This window comes from Chrysochloris asiatica, unplaced genomic scaffold (genome assembly GCF_000296735.1).
Source record: "Chrysochloris asiatica unplaced genomic scaffold, ChrAsi1.0 scaffold00315, whole genome shotgun sequence".
Taxonomy (NCBI): domain Eukaryota; kingdom Metazoa; phylum Chordata; class Mammalia; order Afrosoricida; family Chrysochloridae; genus Chrysochloris; species Chrysochloris asiatica.
This window is the reverse complement of record NW_006408833.1, coordinates 639,407-658,453: the sequence shown is the minus strand read 5'-3', so window position 1 is coordinate 658,453 and position 19,047 is coordinate 639,407. Positions and strand designations below refer to the sequence as shown.

Genomic DNA, 19,047 nt, shown 5'->3' with positions numbered 1-19,047 from the left:
TTTTGATAACCAGTTTCTCTTCTTTTCTTCTTTTTTTTTTTTTTTTTGATCTGGTAGGAGCCTTTATTCAGACAGCAGAGATCTGTATGCCCTTTTCAGGTCTTTGGAATTGGATGTATCCCTCACTCCCATGGGGATATCCCAGCCTCACCCCCAAAAATTCTGAGAGGGAAGGATCCAACCAGAACCCTGGGTTGTAGACCTGAAATATCCCAGCATGAGCCTAGCCAACCCATCCTTGTTTGTGTGTGGTTTTCCTTGGATGGGTCTTGGCTCCCCTGGGAGCCCCACTACAATAATTGGCTTCGTCCTGGGTTGGCCCTTTAGGCTACTCAGTGTTGATAATGCCTAAGTATAAGTGATATCTGAGGGTCAGTGTTCAAAGAAAAGGAACAATGGTAGTGGCAAAGGAGTCCTCTGTCCCCATAGGACATGGAGATAGCCGGGGGTGGGCGTGGGGGAAGGCCAGGACCTATGGGCTCACTCCAAGCCTTTCAGGTCCATGGGGGTGATGCCCAGCTCCTCCTGAAGAGCCCTCAGGGGCTGCTTCCAGCGCCACTCGTAGTACAGCTTGAGGACACATGGGGCTCTGTGCCCATTCTGAACTGCCCATGGAATCAGCTCAGAGACTAGCACTTTCAGGTTTTGCAGAATCTGGGCACCCTCTGGATCCCTTCTCATCTGGTCCCTGAGGGCCTCCAGGGCGCGGCGTCCGATGGTCTCTCCTAGAACTGCAACCATGTCATGGCGGTATGGGTTGTAAAGCGCCATTCTGGCAGAACCGGCGGTCAGTAGCACCTTCTGTAGTAGGGAAGTGGGGATATGGTCAGGATAGAGCCATGCCCTCTCTTCTTATCAGCTGGATGCTTCACTCTCCACTCTAGTCCTCTGTGGCTATGTCACTGACTCTGAGCTCAAGAATCCCCAGGTCTTGCCACACTGCTGGCCAGCCAGGTCTCCACCCGGGTTCACAGGAGTCTATTGAACCTTGTAGGGCTTAGCTCGCAGCTTCATTGCTGTTTTTCTCTCACTTCCCCTTATCGGTGACCAACGTGGTCACCAATCAGAGCATATATTCCCATTGAGTCTTAGTCTTGAAGGGAGTTTGCCCTGAGGGGACCCGACCACTTGCCTTGATGTCTCCTGGGCGAGCAACTTGCTTGTTCTTGTAGTAATCAGTAGGACTGCCGTAAATTGTTTTGTATTTTTCCTGTCAGTCTTTCTTTCAAGAAGTATCTTCTGTTCTTCCAGCTGTTCCATGCTGGTCTGCTTGTCCTTTCAAGTGGGAATTTCCCATCTCTGAAGATCTGGATGGGGTTCACAATTCCACCTATGGTTTTATGTAATGTAGAGGCTCCGCAGGAAGCCTCCTTCACTGGGCGTGTTGTAGCCCCATTTTAAGTATTCCAATCAGTTATAGGCAGAAGACGGACTTACAAGCTTTCTATGGTGCTATTTCTGGCTATTCCTTTCTCTCCCCCTCCAGTGTCTATTTTATAATGTCATGCTAGGGAAACCAAGATTCAAAAGACAGCCAAGCATCTTTACATGAAGTCCTTCTCAATCCCTGTATCCCAGAGCCTTGTTGTTCCAAGGTTGTGCATACATTATTATTTACCTCTGTCCCACTTAGCCCTTGCAAACCTGCCTAATTGTTTTCCCATCCGCCTTGTTCTTCCATTCGCCTCCCCCTTCTTATGTATTGCCTCCCTCCCTTGCACCCAAACTATCCTGTGTCTATTCCCTACCCTGTACTCTACCTCTTCCCTTCCCTCCCCTTACCCCATTCCCCACATCCCAGTAACAAGCAAAGAATCCCCCCACCATCTTTAGTATGGGTTCTTTTTCTTAGTATTTTACAGTAGTGGTCTTATGCAGTATTACTCCTTTTGTGACGGACTAATTTCACTCAACATAATGTCCTCAAGGTTCATCCATATTATGTGATAGCTTACAGCTTCCTTGCTGTTCTTCAAGGTAGCATAATATTCCACTGTGTGTATGTACCACAATTTGTTTATTCATTCATCAGTTGACGGGCACTTAGGCTGTCTCCATCTTTTTGCTATTGTAAGTAGTGCTGCTATGAACATTGGTGTGCATATATCTACTCGTGTTATGGTTCGTATTTCTTGTGATAGAGAAATTTCTGGATCCTAAGGTATTTCTATATCCACCCTTCTGAGGAAGCGCTATATTGCTTTCCAGAGAGGTTGGACCATTTTGCAATTCCACCAGCAATGCAGGAGCATCCCAGTCTCTCCAAATCTTCCCCAGCATTTATTGTCCTCTACTTTTTTGATATTTGCTGTTATTGCTGGTGTGAGATGATATCTTGTTCTTTTGATTTTAATTTGCATCTCTCTAATGGCTAGTGATTGTGAGCATTTCTTCATGTTTGTTGGCTGCCCTGATCTCCTCCTTGGTGAAGTGTCTGTTCATTCCTGTGCCCATTTTTTAATTGGATTATTTTTCCTTTTCTTGTAGAGTTTATAGAGTTTCCTATATAGTTTAGAAATGAGCCCCTTATCTGATGTGTTGTTGCAAAAGATTTTTCCCATTCTGTGGGTTCCCTTTTTACTTTTTTGGTGAAGTCTTTTAATGCACATGTGTTTTTAATTTTTAGTATGTCCCAATCATCTATTTTGTCTACTTTTGTTTGTGTATTTTTCAAAATCTTTGGTAGTCTGTGTATGCCCTGAATTAGAGCTCTCACATTTGTCCTTATTTTTTCATTGATGACCTTCATAATTCTGGGATTCACATTTAGGTCTTTAATCCATGCTCATTTTTTTTGTGTAAGTCAGGGAGTAAGTGGTTTCCAACTTTATTCTTTTTAAGCAGTGCTTTGCTTATCCTGGGTCTCCTTCCTTTCCATGTAAATTTCTATCTCTGAATAATGTCATTGGAATCTGGATTGGGATTGTATTATGTGTAAATTGCTTTGGGTAGTATGGACATTTTCACAGTGTTAAATCTTGTTATCCAGGAGGATGGTACATACTTCCAATTTTGTACGTCTCTTTTGGTTTCTTGTAGTAGTGTTTTGTAGTTTTCTTTGTATAGGTCCTTTGTTTCTCTGGTTACATTATTTCTACATATTTCATCCTTTGGGCGGCTATCATAAATGGTATTGGTTTCCTAATGTCCTTTTCAGCACTGTCGTTTTTGGTATAGAGGAATCCAACTTATTTTTGTATATTGATCTTATATTCTGCCATTTTGCTGAATCTTCCAATGAGGTCTAGTAGCTTTTTTTATTTTATTTTTTGAGTCTTTGGGGTTTTCTATGTATAGAATCATATCGTCTGCAAATAGAGCTTTACTTCCTTTTTGCCAATTTGGATGCCTTTAATTTCCCTGTCTTGCCATATAGCTCTTGCTAAGACTACCAGCACAATAGAATAGGAGGGATGACAAAGGGCATCCTTGTCTGGTTCCTATTCAAAGAGGGAAGGCTTTCAGTTTCTCTCCATTGAGAGTAATGTAGGCTGTTGGTTTTGTATATTTGCTCTTTATTATGTTGAGGAATTCCCCTTCAATTCCTACTTTGTTGAGTGTTTTTATCAGTAATGGATGTTGGATTTTGTCATATTCCTTTTCTGCATCAATTAATATGATCATGTGGTTCTTTTCTTTTTTCTTATTTATATGGTAGATTATGTAGATTGTTTTTCTAATGTTGAACCATCCTTGCATCCCTGATATGAGTCCCACTTGATCATGGTGTAGTATCTTTTTATTATGCTGCTGGATTCTGTTGGCTAGGATTTTTTTGAGAATATTTGCATCTGTTCATGAGGGATATTGGTCTATAATTTTATTTCTTATTGATGTCCTTTCCTGGTTTTCGTATGAGGATTATGCTTGCTTCATAAAATGTATTAGGAAGTTTTCCATCCTCCTGTATATTCTGGAATAATTTGAGTAGAATTGGTGGTGACAGCTCTTCCCTGAATGTTTGGTGTAGAACTCACCAGTGAAGCCATTTGGGCCTGGACTTCTTTTGGTTGGGACTTTTTTGATGACCTGATGAATTTCTTCTTTTGTTATGGGTCTGTTCATGCTTTCTACTTCACTCCATGTAAGTTTATGTAGGTCCTGTTTTTCTGAAAATGTATCCATGTCTTCTAAGCTTTCTAATTTGTTGGAGTACAAATTTTCATAGTATTCTGTTATTATCCTTTTGATTTCCTTTGGTTCCATTAATTTTTTGACTGCTTCTTCCATGAGTGTTGATGATTCATCCTAGCAAAAGGAAGTCTTTGACAACTTCAGTCTTTTCTTAAATCTATGTCTTCTTAAGCTGCCTTTTGAAATTTTCAATTAAGATCTATTACCTCCTCATTTCTTCCATTTGCTTTAGCAACTCTGTGCTGGAGAACAAGTTTCCGAGTCTCTTCTTGAATCCATTTTGGTTTTTTTCTTATTTCTTGTTTTCTTTTTTCCTGTATGATGTTCTTGATGTTATATCAAACGTCTTCTGGTCTTTGGTCTTTAGTGTCTAATGCATTAAATCTGTTCTTGAGAAGATCTCTAAATTTTTAATTCAACTGGGATATGTTCAAGGTTATGTGTGTATCCCATATGGGATATATGCAATGAAGAAGCCATTGGTCTTGCAAAATTCTACCATGCGATCTCCAGCATCATTTCTATCACCAAGGCCTTATTTTCCAATTACTGACCCTTCCTCTTTGTTCCCAACCTTTGCATTCCAATCTCCAGTAATTATCGGTACATCTTGATTGCATGTTTGATCAATTTCAGAGTGAAGAAGGTGGTAGATCCTTCAGTTTCATATCACTGGCTTTAGTGATTGGTACACAGTTTTGAATAATAGTTGTATTAATTGGTCTTCTTCTTTATAGGTATGTGGATATTATCCTATCACAGAAAGCATTGTACTTCAAGACACGTCTTGATAATGTTCTTTTTGATGATGACTGTGATGCCATTCTGCCTCAGTTGTCATTCCTGGCATATTAAACCATGTGTTTGTCAGAATCAGAATAGCCAATACCAGTCTATTTCAGATCACTGTGCCTTAGGATATTGAGGTTTATGTGTTCCATTTCATTCTTGACAATTTCCAATTTTCCTAGATTCATGCCTCATACATTTCATGTTCTGATCACTAATGTTTACAGTTGTTTCTCTTCATTTTGATTTGTTCCCATCCGCAAGTGAAGGCCCTAAAGGCTTTATCCATACATGTCATTACAGTCTACTCTACATTTAGGAGCCAGCACTTACCCCAGTCGTATTTTGAGTGCCTTTGAACCTGAGGGGCTCATCTTCAGGTACTACATCTGGCAATATTCTGGTGCTCTTCTCCATATTTTAGTATTCAGTATTCTGGTGCTGACAGTGTTCCACTGCTACTCATAAGATTTTCAGTGATTAAATATTCAGAAGTAGTGCATGCCTCTTTCCTAGTTGACATGGACTACTGAGTAGCCTGGAGGCTCAGCTGAAACCTGTCCACTGTGGGTTGTCCTACTGATACTTAAAATACCATGGCATAGCTTCCAGATTCACAGCAACATGCAAGCCACCACAGTACAACAGGCAAGTGATGGTAGTGTATACATCTCTATATTCATATCAACAGGTGAAGGGTTAACAAAATATGGTATAGGCATATAATAAAATACTAAGCAGTGTTCATGAATATTGAGGCTTCTGCTAAACCCCTCATAACATGGATGTAATTGGAGGTCATACTGAGTGAAGTAAGTCAGTCATAAAACAAATATTATGAGTTCCCTGTTACATAAAAAGTCAAGGAAAGGTTTTCACACTGTGAAAAACTTTTATTTTATGGTTGCTGGATAATGTGTGTTAAAAAGTTGGTTCCCACTCATAGTGGCCCTGTATAGGGTTTGAGGGTCGTTGTGAGTCAGAACCACCTCAGTGGCATATAACAACAACAATAGGGTATCGAAGAACAGCTGGTGGGTTTGAACTGCCAACCTTGCAGTTAGAAGTCCAGTGCTTATTTTATAGTGCCACACCAGGAACCTACTAGATAATACACACGTATTAATTTGGGTGAAGGGAAAGGGAACCTACAATAAGTGGGTGGCCAGTACAATATCACTGAAGCAATAGAAGATAGTGAGAGGTATGCAAGAGATATAGATAACAAAGATAAATACTATTACATAAGCAATTCTGCAGTATCAGTAATAACAAACAATAGTCTATGAGTGGATACGTAGGCAGACATGTAAGCTGAACAGGTATGGGTTGGGGAATGGTTTGGTGGAGGTTATTTCTACGTATGTATTTGTAGGTGCTGTAATTTTATCCATGTATATAGTTGAACAAACGGGACAAAGTTATGAAAATTTCTTAGCTATAACCAAACATCTGTGGGAATCTGTCAGGGGCTTCGTGGCTTAGGACCACGTCTTGGACAAGGACAGTGTTTTACACCCTACTGTATTGAATAGTGACTGGGGCCTTAAAAGCTAGCAAGTAACTGAGATGCAACTGTTGTGGGTGGAGGAATGAAGAGTCAAAAAAATCAAAGACTTAAGGAAGTAATTAATCCAAATGGCTAATGGACCACATGAACTACAGCCTCCGTTATTCTGAGTCCAGGACTACATGGTGCCTGGTTACCACGACGATTGCTCTGATTGGGCCCACAGAAGGTCCTATATAGAATGGGAGAAAAATGTGAAACAAAATTAAAAATCGTTAACAAGAGAAATTTTACTAGGGTGATGTTGTTGTTAAGTACCGCGGAGTCGGTTCCGACTCATAGTGAACCCTACACAGGGTTTCTGAGGCTGTAAATCTTCACAGGAGCAGAATGCCGTATCTTTCTCCTGCGGAACCGTTGGTAGTTTTGAATTGCTAATCTTGAGGTTGGCAGCCCGACTTGCAACCACTACGCTATCAGAGCTCAAACCCCCAAAACTGTGGCCTTACACTTTTTTTTCCCCTATTTTTAAGTTTTTATTGTGAACTGAGTGATAGTTTACATGGGAGAATATTGGCTTTACACCATTGTTTCATTGCAATGAGTACAATCTTCTCTGTGTATCATCATTCAACAGTATTTGCTTCCATTCTCTTGGTTTTTTTGGGGGGGGGGGTTGGTGGGGATGGGAATGTACAAAAAAACACTCAGGAATATATAATAATTTAAACAACCAAAGGGCATATTCTGTAAGCCTGCCTCCTGGCTACCAGCACCTAGTCCCTCTCTTTCCATGAGTCTGGAGTCCTCACCTGCTCCCTCTTTCCGTGTCCTCATCTCTGCCTCTATCTCCAGTGATGCTGCTTCTCTGGATAGGGTCCCGCATTCCGCTTGTGCTTTTCTCCCTTGGTGGTCCTAGGGTCCTCTGTTTCTGGACTGCAAGGTTAACTACTCCCTGTTTTTGTTACAAAACTTCTACCTTTACAGTTGTGACAGTTGCAATGAGTCATGATAACATTGAATCCTAAGAATCTTAGCCCCATCTCTTTTCACCAGACCCGTCTAGACAAGATGAAAAGTATTCAGTGGGGTCTCTACTTTCCTCTGCATACTCTTAAGCTAAACTCCCTCTTGAAAATTTGTAACTTGTAAGCCAGTCACTTTGTGCCTTTATTGCCCCCTCACTTTCGGTAGCCAATGTCTAAGCCTATCTATCCTGTATACAGAGGGGATAGGATTGATACTTGATGTGAAGACTCCTTCCCTCTCAGTTGGTATTTTGAGCTACTTCATCCATAAGGAGCTCTGGTAGCATAGTGGCTACGAATCGGGCTGCGAACCTTAAGGTTAGCAGTTCGAAACTACCAGCTGTTCCGCGGGAGAACCATGAGGCTTTCTGCTCCTGTAAAGATTTATAGCCTTGGAAACCCTATACAGGGTTGCGATGAGTCGAAACCGACTCCACGCCATATCACCACCACCACCATCCATAAATAATATAGGTCAAGTTTATCAAACTGCAGCAATTAACACTTGTTTCCATTAATCAAACTTAGACATTCTTTAAACTTAGAAATGAACCCATCCCTGAGGATCACTAGACAGGTTTATCAAGTGAACAGTAACACTACTGAGGAACTTCTCAGAATAATCGACCAATACAAGACCAAAAGGGCAGCATTTGCACAAAAACTAAGCTCCAAATGCAGGAAGGGGCAGGGGAAAAGGACTAATGAAAACAGGGAACAAGGGAGTAAGCAGGAAGAATGCTGTTATATTGAAGGAATTGTAACTAATGTTTGTAAACAAAATGTGTCTAAATTGTTGAATGGAAAACTTAGCTTACTCTCTAAATGTTTACCCAAACCACAATTTGAAAAATATCTTGGAGACCACTCTAGCAGTGTATAAAAATCTTCAGAGGGGCTTTCTATAATATAAATCTGTTCACATCCTTCCATTGCTTTAAAATGTTCAGGGAAACCTACTCTTCTCTTGAGATAAAGTCCAAATGTCTTAACCAGGCCCTTCATAGTATGTCTTTTGCCTGACTCTCCAGCCTTATCTCTTGTGCTCTCACTGAACAGTGCACATGCACACACACACACACACGACTTGCAATCACCATTTTTAATTGCTTTAAATTACTTGAATTAAACAGGAAAAACCTTGACTTTTGAATATGATGTTCCCTTATGCCTAGAACAGTTTCTTCTCTCTCATCTCATCCATTCATCCTATAGGCCTTAGCATAGACATGTTTTTAGAAGGCTTCCCAGAGTCTAGTTAGATGCCATTCTTGTGTGCTTACTTCTATGCATTCCTGCTAGACTCATGAGCTCTTATATCACAGGATATGAGGAGCCCCAGTGCTTGACTCTTAGTAGACATGCAGTAAATATTCATTCACTAAAAATGGCAGAAAGGCTCAGAGCCAGACATGTATATGCAGTATCCATAAACCTAAAACCAACTCAAGAGGAATTTGCTCAACTTAAGTAATCTTAGCAGAAAAGGTATGTTGCCTTACTGAATGTGGAGTTATAAGTAGAGTCCATAGCAGCTGGAGTGGTCCTGGCGCATGGCCTGAGAGCCAGTGTGGGCACCACCTTCTGAGACACACAGATGTTGGCAGGGCTGGGGGAAGGGATAGAGATGAAAAAGCAGTGTTATGTAATTTTCAGGGATGATGGAAATGGCTCCTGTAAGCAGGATCTCGTGGGAGGAGCTGAGCTGGGGAGGAAGAACCTGTTTTCTGCATGGGAACAGATACCCAGGGTCCACTACTTACAGCATTTCTGTGGGGACCTGGGCCTTACAGGATGCTCAAGCTGAGGAGGAGATCAAGCAAGAGATGAATACACTGCAACAGAAGCTGAATGAACAGCAGAGTGTACTCCAGCGCATTGCTGCCCCCAACATGAAGGCCATGGAAAAACTGGAAAGTGTCCGTGACAAATTCCAGGAGACCTCAGATGGTAAGGTTCTCCCTTCTCTTGGGGCCTGAGCTGAGGAAAGGGAACTCCCCTTTTACAAGAGGGGCTTCGAAAACTTTGTGGGAAAATTCATTATCTTTTAATCCATGTTTATGTTGCTCTAAGCATATGTTTCTTCCTCTGCTCTATGGGCTTGTCCCACTGGATACAGAGTCTGTGGTACTCTCTTTGTGGGATCTTCTCTAGCATTTCTGTTCCTCTGTGGAATGTACCTACTCTGCAGGTTGTCATTTGCAGATCATTCTTGCCAGGATATGGTCCCTAGTCCTGGCAGAGCCAGGGATCTAAAGGGTCACCTGTCTTTCCTTGTGACAGAGTTTGAGGCAGCCCGAAAGCGAGCCAAGAAGGCCAAGCAGGCATTTGAACAGATCAAAAAGGAGCGCTTTGACCGCTTCAATGCTTGTTTTGAATCTGTGGCCACCAACATTGATGAGATCTATAAGGCCCTTTCCCGCAACAGCAGTGCCCAGGTAGGCTGGAGCCCCACTAAACCAACTCCTATCTTCAGTTGCCCTTCCCTCTACACTTCCTTTGCCAGTTCCTACCCAGACCTCGAATCCAGATCCTGACCCATTTATCTCCCCCTCCTCACCCCACCCCCAGGCATTCCTGGGCCCTGAGAACCCTGAGGAGCCCTACTTGGATGGCATCAATTATAACTGCGTAGCTCCTGGTAAACGCTTCCGACCTATGGACAACTTGTCAGGCGGGGAGAAAACAGTGGCAGCTCTGGCCCTGCTCTTTGCCATCCACAGGTAAGGCTGTCTGTTAGAGCAGTTGGCCAAGAGACTGATCTGTGACCATCAGAGGCTCTGGGCACAAGGGTATGGAGAGATCTCCAGAGGTAAAAATTTTCTCTTGGAATATGGGTTGCATCCTTGTTTCCCTACCTACTACAGTGTATCTGGCTTGGGTTTCTTCAGCCTGTTTCCCTCATGTACCTTTATCCACTCAGCATGTCCTTACGGGTCCCTGCATATGATTCAGTCCCACTTGCAAGTTTTTGCTTATGTGGTTGCAGTCTAATAAGACCTTTCCATGCATATCTAGTTTGACTGTCACTTTCCACACCTTCATTCCTCCTTATTGTCCTCCTCCCCCTTTCCTAGGAAGCTTTCTTTGATTACTGTTGCATATCCTGACCTCTCCCTCCTTGAATGCCCATAGTCAGAGTCTGCTCCATACAACTTAGTGTTTGATTTTGCAGTATCACTCAGCAAGCATTTCTTTTTCTTATTTTTGTAGCTAAAGTGCTTTATTTAAAAATTTTTATTTTGTTGTTATATACACAGCAAAACAAACACCCATTCAACTGTTTCTTTTTCTTTTTTTTAACCGTTGTGTGAATTAGATAAAGGTTTACACAGCAAAGCAGTTTTCCATTTAACGATTCATGCACATCCTGTTTCATGTCATTGACTGCATTCCCCACATTGTAGATTCACTTACCCAGCTTTCCTTGTTCCCTGTTTCCATTCCTCCTGCTTTCCTAACCCTTCCTGCCTTTTGAACTTTGTCCTTGGGCAAATGCTGCCCATGTGATCTCAAATGGTTGTTTTTTCCAAGGGGTGTATACCTTCCTAGCATTACTGTTCACCTTATAGATCAATCCACACTTTAGCTGAACATTGAACCACCAGGGTGAGTTCAATTCCAGGCCCATTCAATCATTTCTGCATGTACGGTTCAGTGACATTGATTATATTCTTTGAAACCATTCTTCCCCTCCTTTTGTCGGTTATTCTTACCCTATTAACATAAATGCAATTCCTCCTAATGTTCCTATATGATATTTTGAGTTGCTGCTGTCAATTTGATCTTATATAGATACATAATTCTTAAAAGAGCGTATTGCTCAAGCAGCAAGCATTACTTGAGGTTTGTTCTGTACCAAGCCTTGTGGAAGGATTGGGGCTGATGAGTTGGACATGGTCTGTGTCCTGGAAGAGCCCACAGTATATTGGAAGCCAGGTGTGGAAACAGACAGTGTGTTATTACTGAGGTGAGCAATATTGCTGTGGGTGCACAGAGAGGGGACACTTAATCCAGTGTGGAGAATGGTGGGGGTGGGTCAGGGAATGCTTTCAAGACCAAGAGACATAAAGGTCTAATAGAAATTTTCCAGGGAGACCAGCAGGCATTCTAGATGTAGGGTACAGCCTGTGTCAAGACAGGGAGATGTGACAGCATCAGCGAGTGAGGAGGGCTGAGCAGATCGCTGGTCATATTGGTCCTTCTTGCCAGAACCAAGGAGAACTTTCTTCCCTCAGCCAGCCTGGAAGGTCCCTGAGAGGACCGTGTCTTCTTGTTCTTCTACAGGATCCTGGAGCACAGGGCTGGGTTCAGAGGAAATCTCAATTGATTCATTGACCTTTAGGGACTCAGGCAACATCGCTGTTATTGTTGTAGTTAAGTGCTGTCGAGTCAGTTCCAACTCATAGCAACCATATGTAGGGTTTCTAAGGCTGTAAATCTTTGCAGGAGCAGAAAGCCTTATTTTTCTCCTGTGGCGTGACTGGTAGTCTTGAACCTCTGACTTTGTGGTTCACAGTCCAGTGGTTATCCTCTAGAGTCACTGCACTGGTCAGGCAACATTATTGTTGTTGTTAAGTGCCTTCGAGGTGGTGCCAACTCATAGCGACTCTGTATAGAGTTTCCGAAGAGTGGCTGGTGAGTTTGAACTGCTGACCTTGTGGTTCAGCACAGTAACCCGTAGCACCACACCAGGACTCCCGGGCAATATTAGGACCTGGGTTTTTGAGGGGAAGCCAGCTTTTTGTTGGGACCTGGGACTGTTCCACACCTCTTTGGCCCTGCATTAGTGTCAGCTTACCTACTGGTTCCCTCCCAGCTACAAGCCCGCCCCCTTCTTCGTCTTGGATGAGATCGATGCTGCCCTGGATAACACCAACATTGGCAAGGTAGGTACAAGGGAAGTGGGAACCCAGGGAGGCCTCCAGGTTGGGGCTGGGTTTCAGAGAGCAACTCCTGAGCATAACTCCTGCCTGCCCTCTGTGTCTGGTATGCTGGGCCCAGGGTCCATCTATGCTGTAGCCTTCTTTCAACCTTTCTTCCACCCACCCTTCACCCCCTACCCTACTTCCTCTGCATTCTGGTTCTGTCTGGAAGACAGGAACAGTGGGGCTTCAGCCCTGCTAAGTACCTGGTGGCCCTCCCACAGGTAGCAAATTACATTAAGGAGCAGTCGACTTGCAACTTCCAGGCCATCGTCATCTCTCTCAAGGAGGAGTTTTACACCAAGGCTGAGAGCCTCATTGGAGTCTATCCTGAGGTAGGGCAGGCCTGGCTCAGGAGCCAGCTGCACTTTCTGGCTTAGTCCTCAGAGCAGGAAGGAAAGGCTGCATTGGAGCATTAAGGGAAGCAAGAGAGCATAGGGAATCAGAGCTTTAGCCACCATCTGGGTTTGTTGTAGCCTAGCCCTAGAGACTTAGCCAACCCAACTGGGCAGGGTTGTTGCATTTGTGGCAGATGGACAGGCCAGGTAGAGGCAGTAGAGAAAAGGAGTGAGTGTGGAAGAAGGCAGGGAGAGAGAAGACATGTGGGAACTAAGCACATTCTTTTTTCACCCAGGGAAACCTGTCACCTGGGCTTTGGACAGGCCATGTAGGAAGGAAGGTTTGAGGCCCCTGGTCCTGAGGAGCTAGATCGCTTTTAATACTCTATATTTTTCTTTTTCTCCCTCTTCTTTCAGCAAGGAGACTGTGTGATCAGCAAAGTCCTGACCTTCGACCTCACCAAGTATCCAGATGCCAACCCCAACCCTAATGAGCAATAACAGTAGTTCTGCCCTCATGCCCTGTATGGATCCTTCAGCAACCCTTCTCCTAGTCCCTGGCTTTTGGGCTCTCTACCTTCCCCTACCTCCTAGCCCTGTTTGATATAATCATGGGAGTTTAGGCACTGCTATCAAGCAAGAAGAGGAACAGAGGTGATGATAGATCTGGATCAAAAGTTCCTGAGCTACAGGGAGTATCCTGTCCTCTGGAAGGAGGTGCTGAGTTGAGCTGAACTGAGTTGAACAGGGCCATCTCTCTGCTTTCTGCTTGCCTTACCCTTCCCATATCACCCATAATCATGGGCTCTTTGCCCACTGTGTGTGTGGGTTTGTGTGTGTATGCATTTGTGTATGTGGGTGTGTTTGCAAAATAAAGATAACAGAGGATCAGTTTTATAAGGAGCCTAGGCTGAATTTGATTCTGAGAGAGCTTAGGATGACAGCACCTCAGAGCTATGCAAAGGCATTCAGGACTTCATAGGATTTTTAGGCAGTCACTTGAAACTGCCCTCATTCATCAGACATACCCGCCGTTTGTCAGGCTCTATGCGGACAAAACCAGATGAGATCTCTACCCTCCTAGTAAGGAGATGAAATAGGTTCATAAGTTAATAAAGTTAGCTGAATATATGAATATACTTTGTAGTTTAGAAGAGGAAGATCACCTTCAGGCTTCCTGAAGGTTACATTTGAGTGGAATTTTGACACATTTATCAGACCTTAGGAATAGACCAAGGATTACCCCACTGTGCCACCAAGACCTGATGGCACAGTGGGGTAAGTGTTGGGCTGCTAACCACAAGGTCAGCGGTTCAAACCCACCAGCTACTCTGTTCCATGGGAGAAAGCTGAGGCTGTCTGTTTCCATAAAAATTTAATGTCTTAGAAACCTTAAGGAGCAGTTAGTTCTATTTTGTCCTATAGGAATGATATGAGTCAATCAATTTGATGGCAGTAGATTTGAGGAGCAGAGCATAGGACAGACAATTTGGGGCTCTAGTCCCATTTCGTCACTTACTAGTTTGACTTTGGGCAAGCCATTTAACCCTTTTGTGTCTGTTTTCTCATTTGTTTGTAAAATGGGTCTAACAATATTACCTACCTCATAGGATTTCATGATATCAAGCTCCTCCCTGGACGCCTTATCCCTGCCTGAACCTTTCTGACTGCTGACTCCTCAGAATATAAACCTTTCATGCCTGGACCTTGAGGACTTCTGGTCTAAGCTGTTAGGGACAGAAGGAGCTTCCAAATCTGGGAGTTACTGAATGACCTGATTGATAGGGAAGGTCCCACAGCACTGATAAGGTTTACCTTGTAAGTAAAGGACCTAAGGAATCTTACTACTTCAACTGTATATGACAACCAAGTACCTAAGTCCTAACGTGGGTTGTTAGGAAGTAGAGGAGAGAGAGAGCCTGTGTGACATCCCAGCCTAAAGGGAGGTTCCTTTTGAGAATCTCAGTTGCAAGGACTTTGCAGGAGCAGCAAAGTCTGGTGCACTGAGTTCAGCCTTCACTCATCCACATACACTATCAGACTTTTGACATATTTTAGTTTTTATATTACTTTTTGTGTTTTACAAAAGTTAGATCAACTCATCCTAATGCATGAATCTATTCATTTAAGAAATTAGATTGTTACTGATAAAGCTAGGCTCCTTTGACTGCCACTCCCAATCTTGATCGCTTCCCCTTCCTCTTTTATGTTTGCTGTACGTCCATCTAGACTTTGCTTTACTATTTTTACATTCAAGCACACCTTGTTTTATTGCGCTTCACAGATACCGCATTTTTTAAATATCTATAACACGTTTTGGTAATTCCCACCATATTTCTAAGTTTTTCATAGTCTTGCACACTTAATAGACTATAGAATAATGTTGTGTAACACTGTTCCAGCTTAACAGTGACCTGTATAGGGTTTCTGAGGAGCGGCTGGTGAATTTGATCGTTGACCTTGTGGTCCAGCTTATCCTCCTAGAGCACCACACCAGGATTCCATAGTGTAGTGTAGACAGCTTTCATATTGCACTGAGAAACCAAAAACTCACATGATTTTATTGTAATAATTCGCTTTATTGCAATGGTCTGGAACTGAACCTTCAATGTAATGTCTCCGAGGTATGCTTATACACATATGTGAGTTTATTGTAAACATTGTGTGTGCTTGATGAAATTGTATATTGAATTGTTCTGCAACTTGCTTTCTTAATGTTTTTGAGAGCTATGCATGTTGCTACATGTAGGTAGATGTACTTCCTTCATTATAATTGCTTCATAGATTGCCATCATATCACATTTCCCTTACTCATTTTTTTTTTTTATGTGTTGGATGCTAACGCTTTTCAGTTTTTGCTTACAAAGTACTACCCAGAGTATTCTTGTAGTTATGGAAAAGTATGTGTGTGAAAGTACCTAGGGTTGATAGCTAGAAGCTGAATTACAGAGTCATAGGATTTTTATATTTTTGTTTCTGATGGCTACTTCCAATTACTCTCCTGTGCTATTTACTCATTATTTTCCCTGAAGTCATCTTCAGTCTAGTATTGTTGCCTAGTCTCTTCCTAAGCAGTGATATCCATGAAACCACTGGTTTGATGTGCTAATTATGTATTTTTCTAATATATATTAAAAGGATAGTTATTTAAAACAAACTAAATTTGTCTGTGTTCATCCGAAAGTCACATACCACCAATGTTGTATGTATCATACTTTGGGAAATGCTAGCAAATATGGAAGAACACAATCTGGTTGTCAGACCTGGTTCAGATTCTAGCTGTAGAAACTTGGGCAAGTTATTTCACCTTTCTTGGCCAGTTTCCTCATCTGTAAATGAGAATAGTCATCTCCCATCCTGGTGTGGCACTGTAGGATAAGCACTTGACCATTAAGGTCTGTTTGAACCACAAAGTTGGCAGTTCAAACTCCTTGGAAGCCCTATACAAGGTTGTTATGAGTTGGAACTGACTCATCAGCACTTAACATCAGTGCAGAGAGAATTAAATATATTTAAAGCAGTTTAGCTCACACCTGTGTCACCAAAGGCTTTTAAAGGTAGCAATTGTTATTCTCCCCCACTTTACAGTTGAGGCTCGGAAAGGTTAAGTGAGTTGGCAAGTCATCCATCTAGCAGATCACTTGATTTGAACCAGGTCCTCCAATTTAGTCTAGTGATTTCTTCACTATACAAGTGAACTTTGAATATATATCAGAATTCCTTGTCAAGGTTTTTCTTCTTTTTCAAAGCAACATATTTGTTGTTGTTTTGTTATTAGTGCCATCAAGTCGGTTCTGACTCATAATGACCCTGTATAGGGTTTCTGAGGAGCGACTAGTGGGTTTGAACCACAGACCTTGTGGTTAGCAGTCCAGAACTTAACCTACAGTGCCACACCAGGACCCCACAAAGGAACTTAGAGAACTTAAGTACTGAGGTAAGGTGACTTGTGGTTCAGTGACAAAGCCTCCTTAGTGTTTACCCAGCATTCTTTCCCAGTGTTTCTACAAGGCTTCCTACCATCTCCAGGCAATGCCTAGGGTTTGTTGGAGCAACATTAGGTTGACTCCTTTGTACTCAGAAGCCTTGGGCTAGGGAGTTGAAGCGTATTCCAAAAGAGTTGTTATTAAGTGCCTTCAATTCCAACTCAGTGGCTCTACATAGTTTCTGAAACTAAACGATTGCGAGAATGGAAAGCCTCATCTTTCTCACAGAGTGACTGTGGGCTCGAACTGTTGACCTTGTGGTTCATAGTCCAGTGCTTATCTTCTAGAGCCATCATGCTCCCAAAAGAGTTAATTGCTGGTGAGTTGCTTCTGACTCATAATGACCCTGTATAGGGCTTACAAGGAGCGACTGGTGGGTTTGGACAGCAGACCTTGAGTTAGAAGTCCAGTGTTTATCCTACAGCACCACACCAGGACTCCAGATACTCAAAAAAGAGTGGTGCTGGTGGTGATGTGCCGTGGAGTCGGTTCCGACTCCTAGTGACCCTGCACAGGGTTTCTGAGGCTGTAAATCTTTACGGGAGCAGAAGGCCTCATCTTTCTCCCGCGGAACAGCTGGTAGATTCAAACTGCTGACTCTGATGATCATAGCTCGATTCGTAACCACTATGCTACCAGAGCTTCAAGAAAGAGTATCCACCTTTAATTGAGCAAGCTCTTGGGCAAGGAGCCCTGATGGCATAATGGGTTAAGTATTGGAATGCTAACCAAAAGGTCAGCGGTTTATACCCACCACCTGCTCCACTGGAAAAAGATCAGGCAATCTGCTCCCATAAAAGCTTTGTTGTTGTCATTGTTAAGTGCTTTCAGTCGATTCCGACTCATAGCGATCCAGTATAGGGTTTCCTACGAGCGGCTGGTGACTTGAAATGCTGACCTTGCAGTTCAAACCAACCTTGCAGTCAAGTCCTTATCCTATAGCACCATTCCAGGAGTCTGTAAAAGATTTATGGCTAAGGAGCAGTTCTACTCTGTCTTATAGGGCCACTATGAGTTGGGATCAACTTGATGGCAGCGGGTTGTTTGGTTATTCTTTGGAAGTGAGGCACATTCAGAAGTCAACTCTTTTATCCTGCCCTTGAGGAACTTAGTGGTAAAGCATACAGTTTGATCAGCTCTGATAGCATAGTTAGTGGTTAAGAGTTGAGCTGCTAACCTCAAGGTCAGCAGTTCGAAACTACCAGCCGTTCTGCAGGAGAAAGATGATGCTTTCTGCTCCCATAAAGATTTATAGCCTTGGCAACCCTACACAGGATTGCTACAAGTTGGAACTGACTCCACGGCACACCACCATGACAGGAGTGCAGAAAAACAAGGGCCATAGGAGGTGGCCAAGTGAGGAGGAAGTGGAAGAACTTCCACCTATTGAAAACAGTTTGCACAAATGCCTGTAGGTAAGATACAGCAAAGCAATTTAGAAATGCTGAAACATAAAAAGTTTTTTGGGGAAGGGAACACTAAGAATTAAAACTGGAGAATTAGTCAGGAGTCAGATTTATTTTGTGGGACTGTGTAATTCCCAAAATGGCTGTACACCAGAAACACATGGGGAGCAATCTGGGCTTCAACTTTAGAAATTTGAGTTCAATAAGTTGGGAGTCTTTTTGTGTGTGTGTGTGAACATTTTTGGTAAAAGTTTACAGAGCAAATTTGTTTCCCTTCAACAATTAACATGCATTTTATTTCATGACATTACATCCCCTCCATTTGCCCATATTTCTTGCTCCTTCCTGCCTTCTGAACTTTGGTTTTGAGCAAATGCTGTCCTTTCATTCTTGTATGATTGATTGTTCTGAGGAGTAAGTTCCTCACAGGTGTTATTGTTCACTTTATAAACCTGTCTATTGTTTGGCTAAAAGATGAAGTCCAGTGAACTGAAGTTTAAAGGCTGTTGGGGTGCCATGCAATGGTTTTAAGCAGGGAGGAATGTAGATCAGATGTGAATTTAACAAACTACTCTCTGGGTTGTTGTTGTTGTTAAGTGCCGTCGAGTCGGTTCCGACCCATAGCGACCCTGTACAGGGTTTCCGAGGGTGTAAATCTTTACGGGAGTAGAAAGCCTCATCTTTCTCCCGCGGAGCGGCTGGTAGTTTCGAACCGCTGACCTTAAGGTTCACAGCCCGATTCGTAACCACTAAGCTACCAGAGCTCCTTGTAGTCAGTGTGAAAGTGGATCAGGAGTGTAGATTAGATGTGAATTTAACAAACTTCTCTCTGGGTAGTCGGTGTGAAAGTGGATCAGGTTAGATACTCAGGTTAGTTTGCTTGTTTCACAATAGTGGGCATGGAAATACCTTGCTTACTGGTATATTCCCA

At 42.7% G+C, this 19,047-nt stretch overlaps 1 protein-coding gene across 1 annotated transcript in view; it reads left to right on the top strand.

Moving 5' to 3' along the window:
- SMC1A (structural maintenance of chromosomes 1A) overlaps positions 1–13,742 on the top strand; it is a 77,951-nt gene extending 64,209 nt beyond the window's left edge. Inside the window, exons 20-25 of the mRNA XM_006875246.1 lie at positions 9,255–9,411; positions 9,745–9,899; positions 10,033–10,184; positions 12,281–12,350; positions 12,611–12,721; positions 13,142–13,742. Of these exons, the coding sequence (XP_006875308.1) occupies positions 9,255–9,411; positions 9,745–9,899; positions 10,033–10,184; positions 12,281–12,350; positions 12,611–12,721; positions 13,142–13,225 (729 nt within the window). The 3' untranslated portion in view covers positions 13,226–13,742. The remainder of the gene's footprint in view (positions 1–9,254; positions 9,412–9,744; positions 9,900–10,032; positions 10,185–12,280; positions 12,351–12,610; positions 12,722–13,141) is intronic.
- Positions 13,743–19,047: the final 5,305 nt, after the last annotated feature.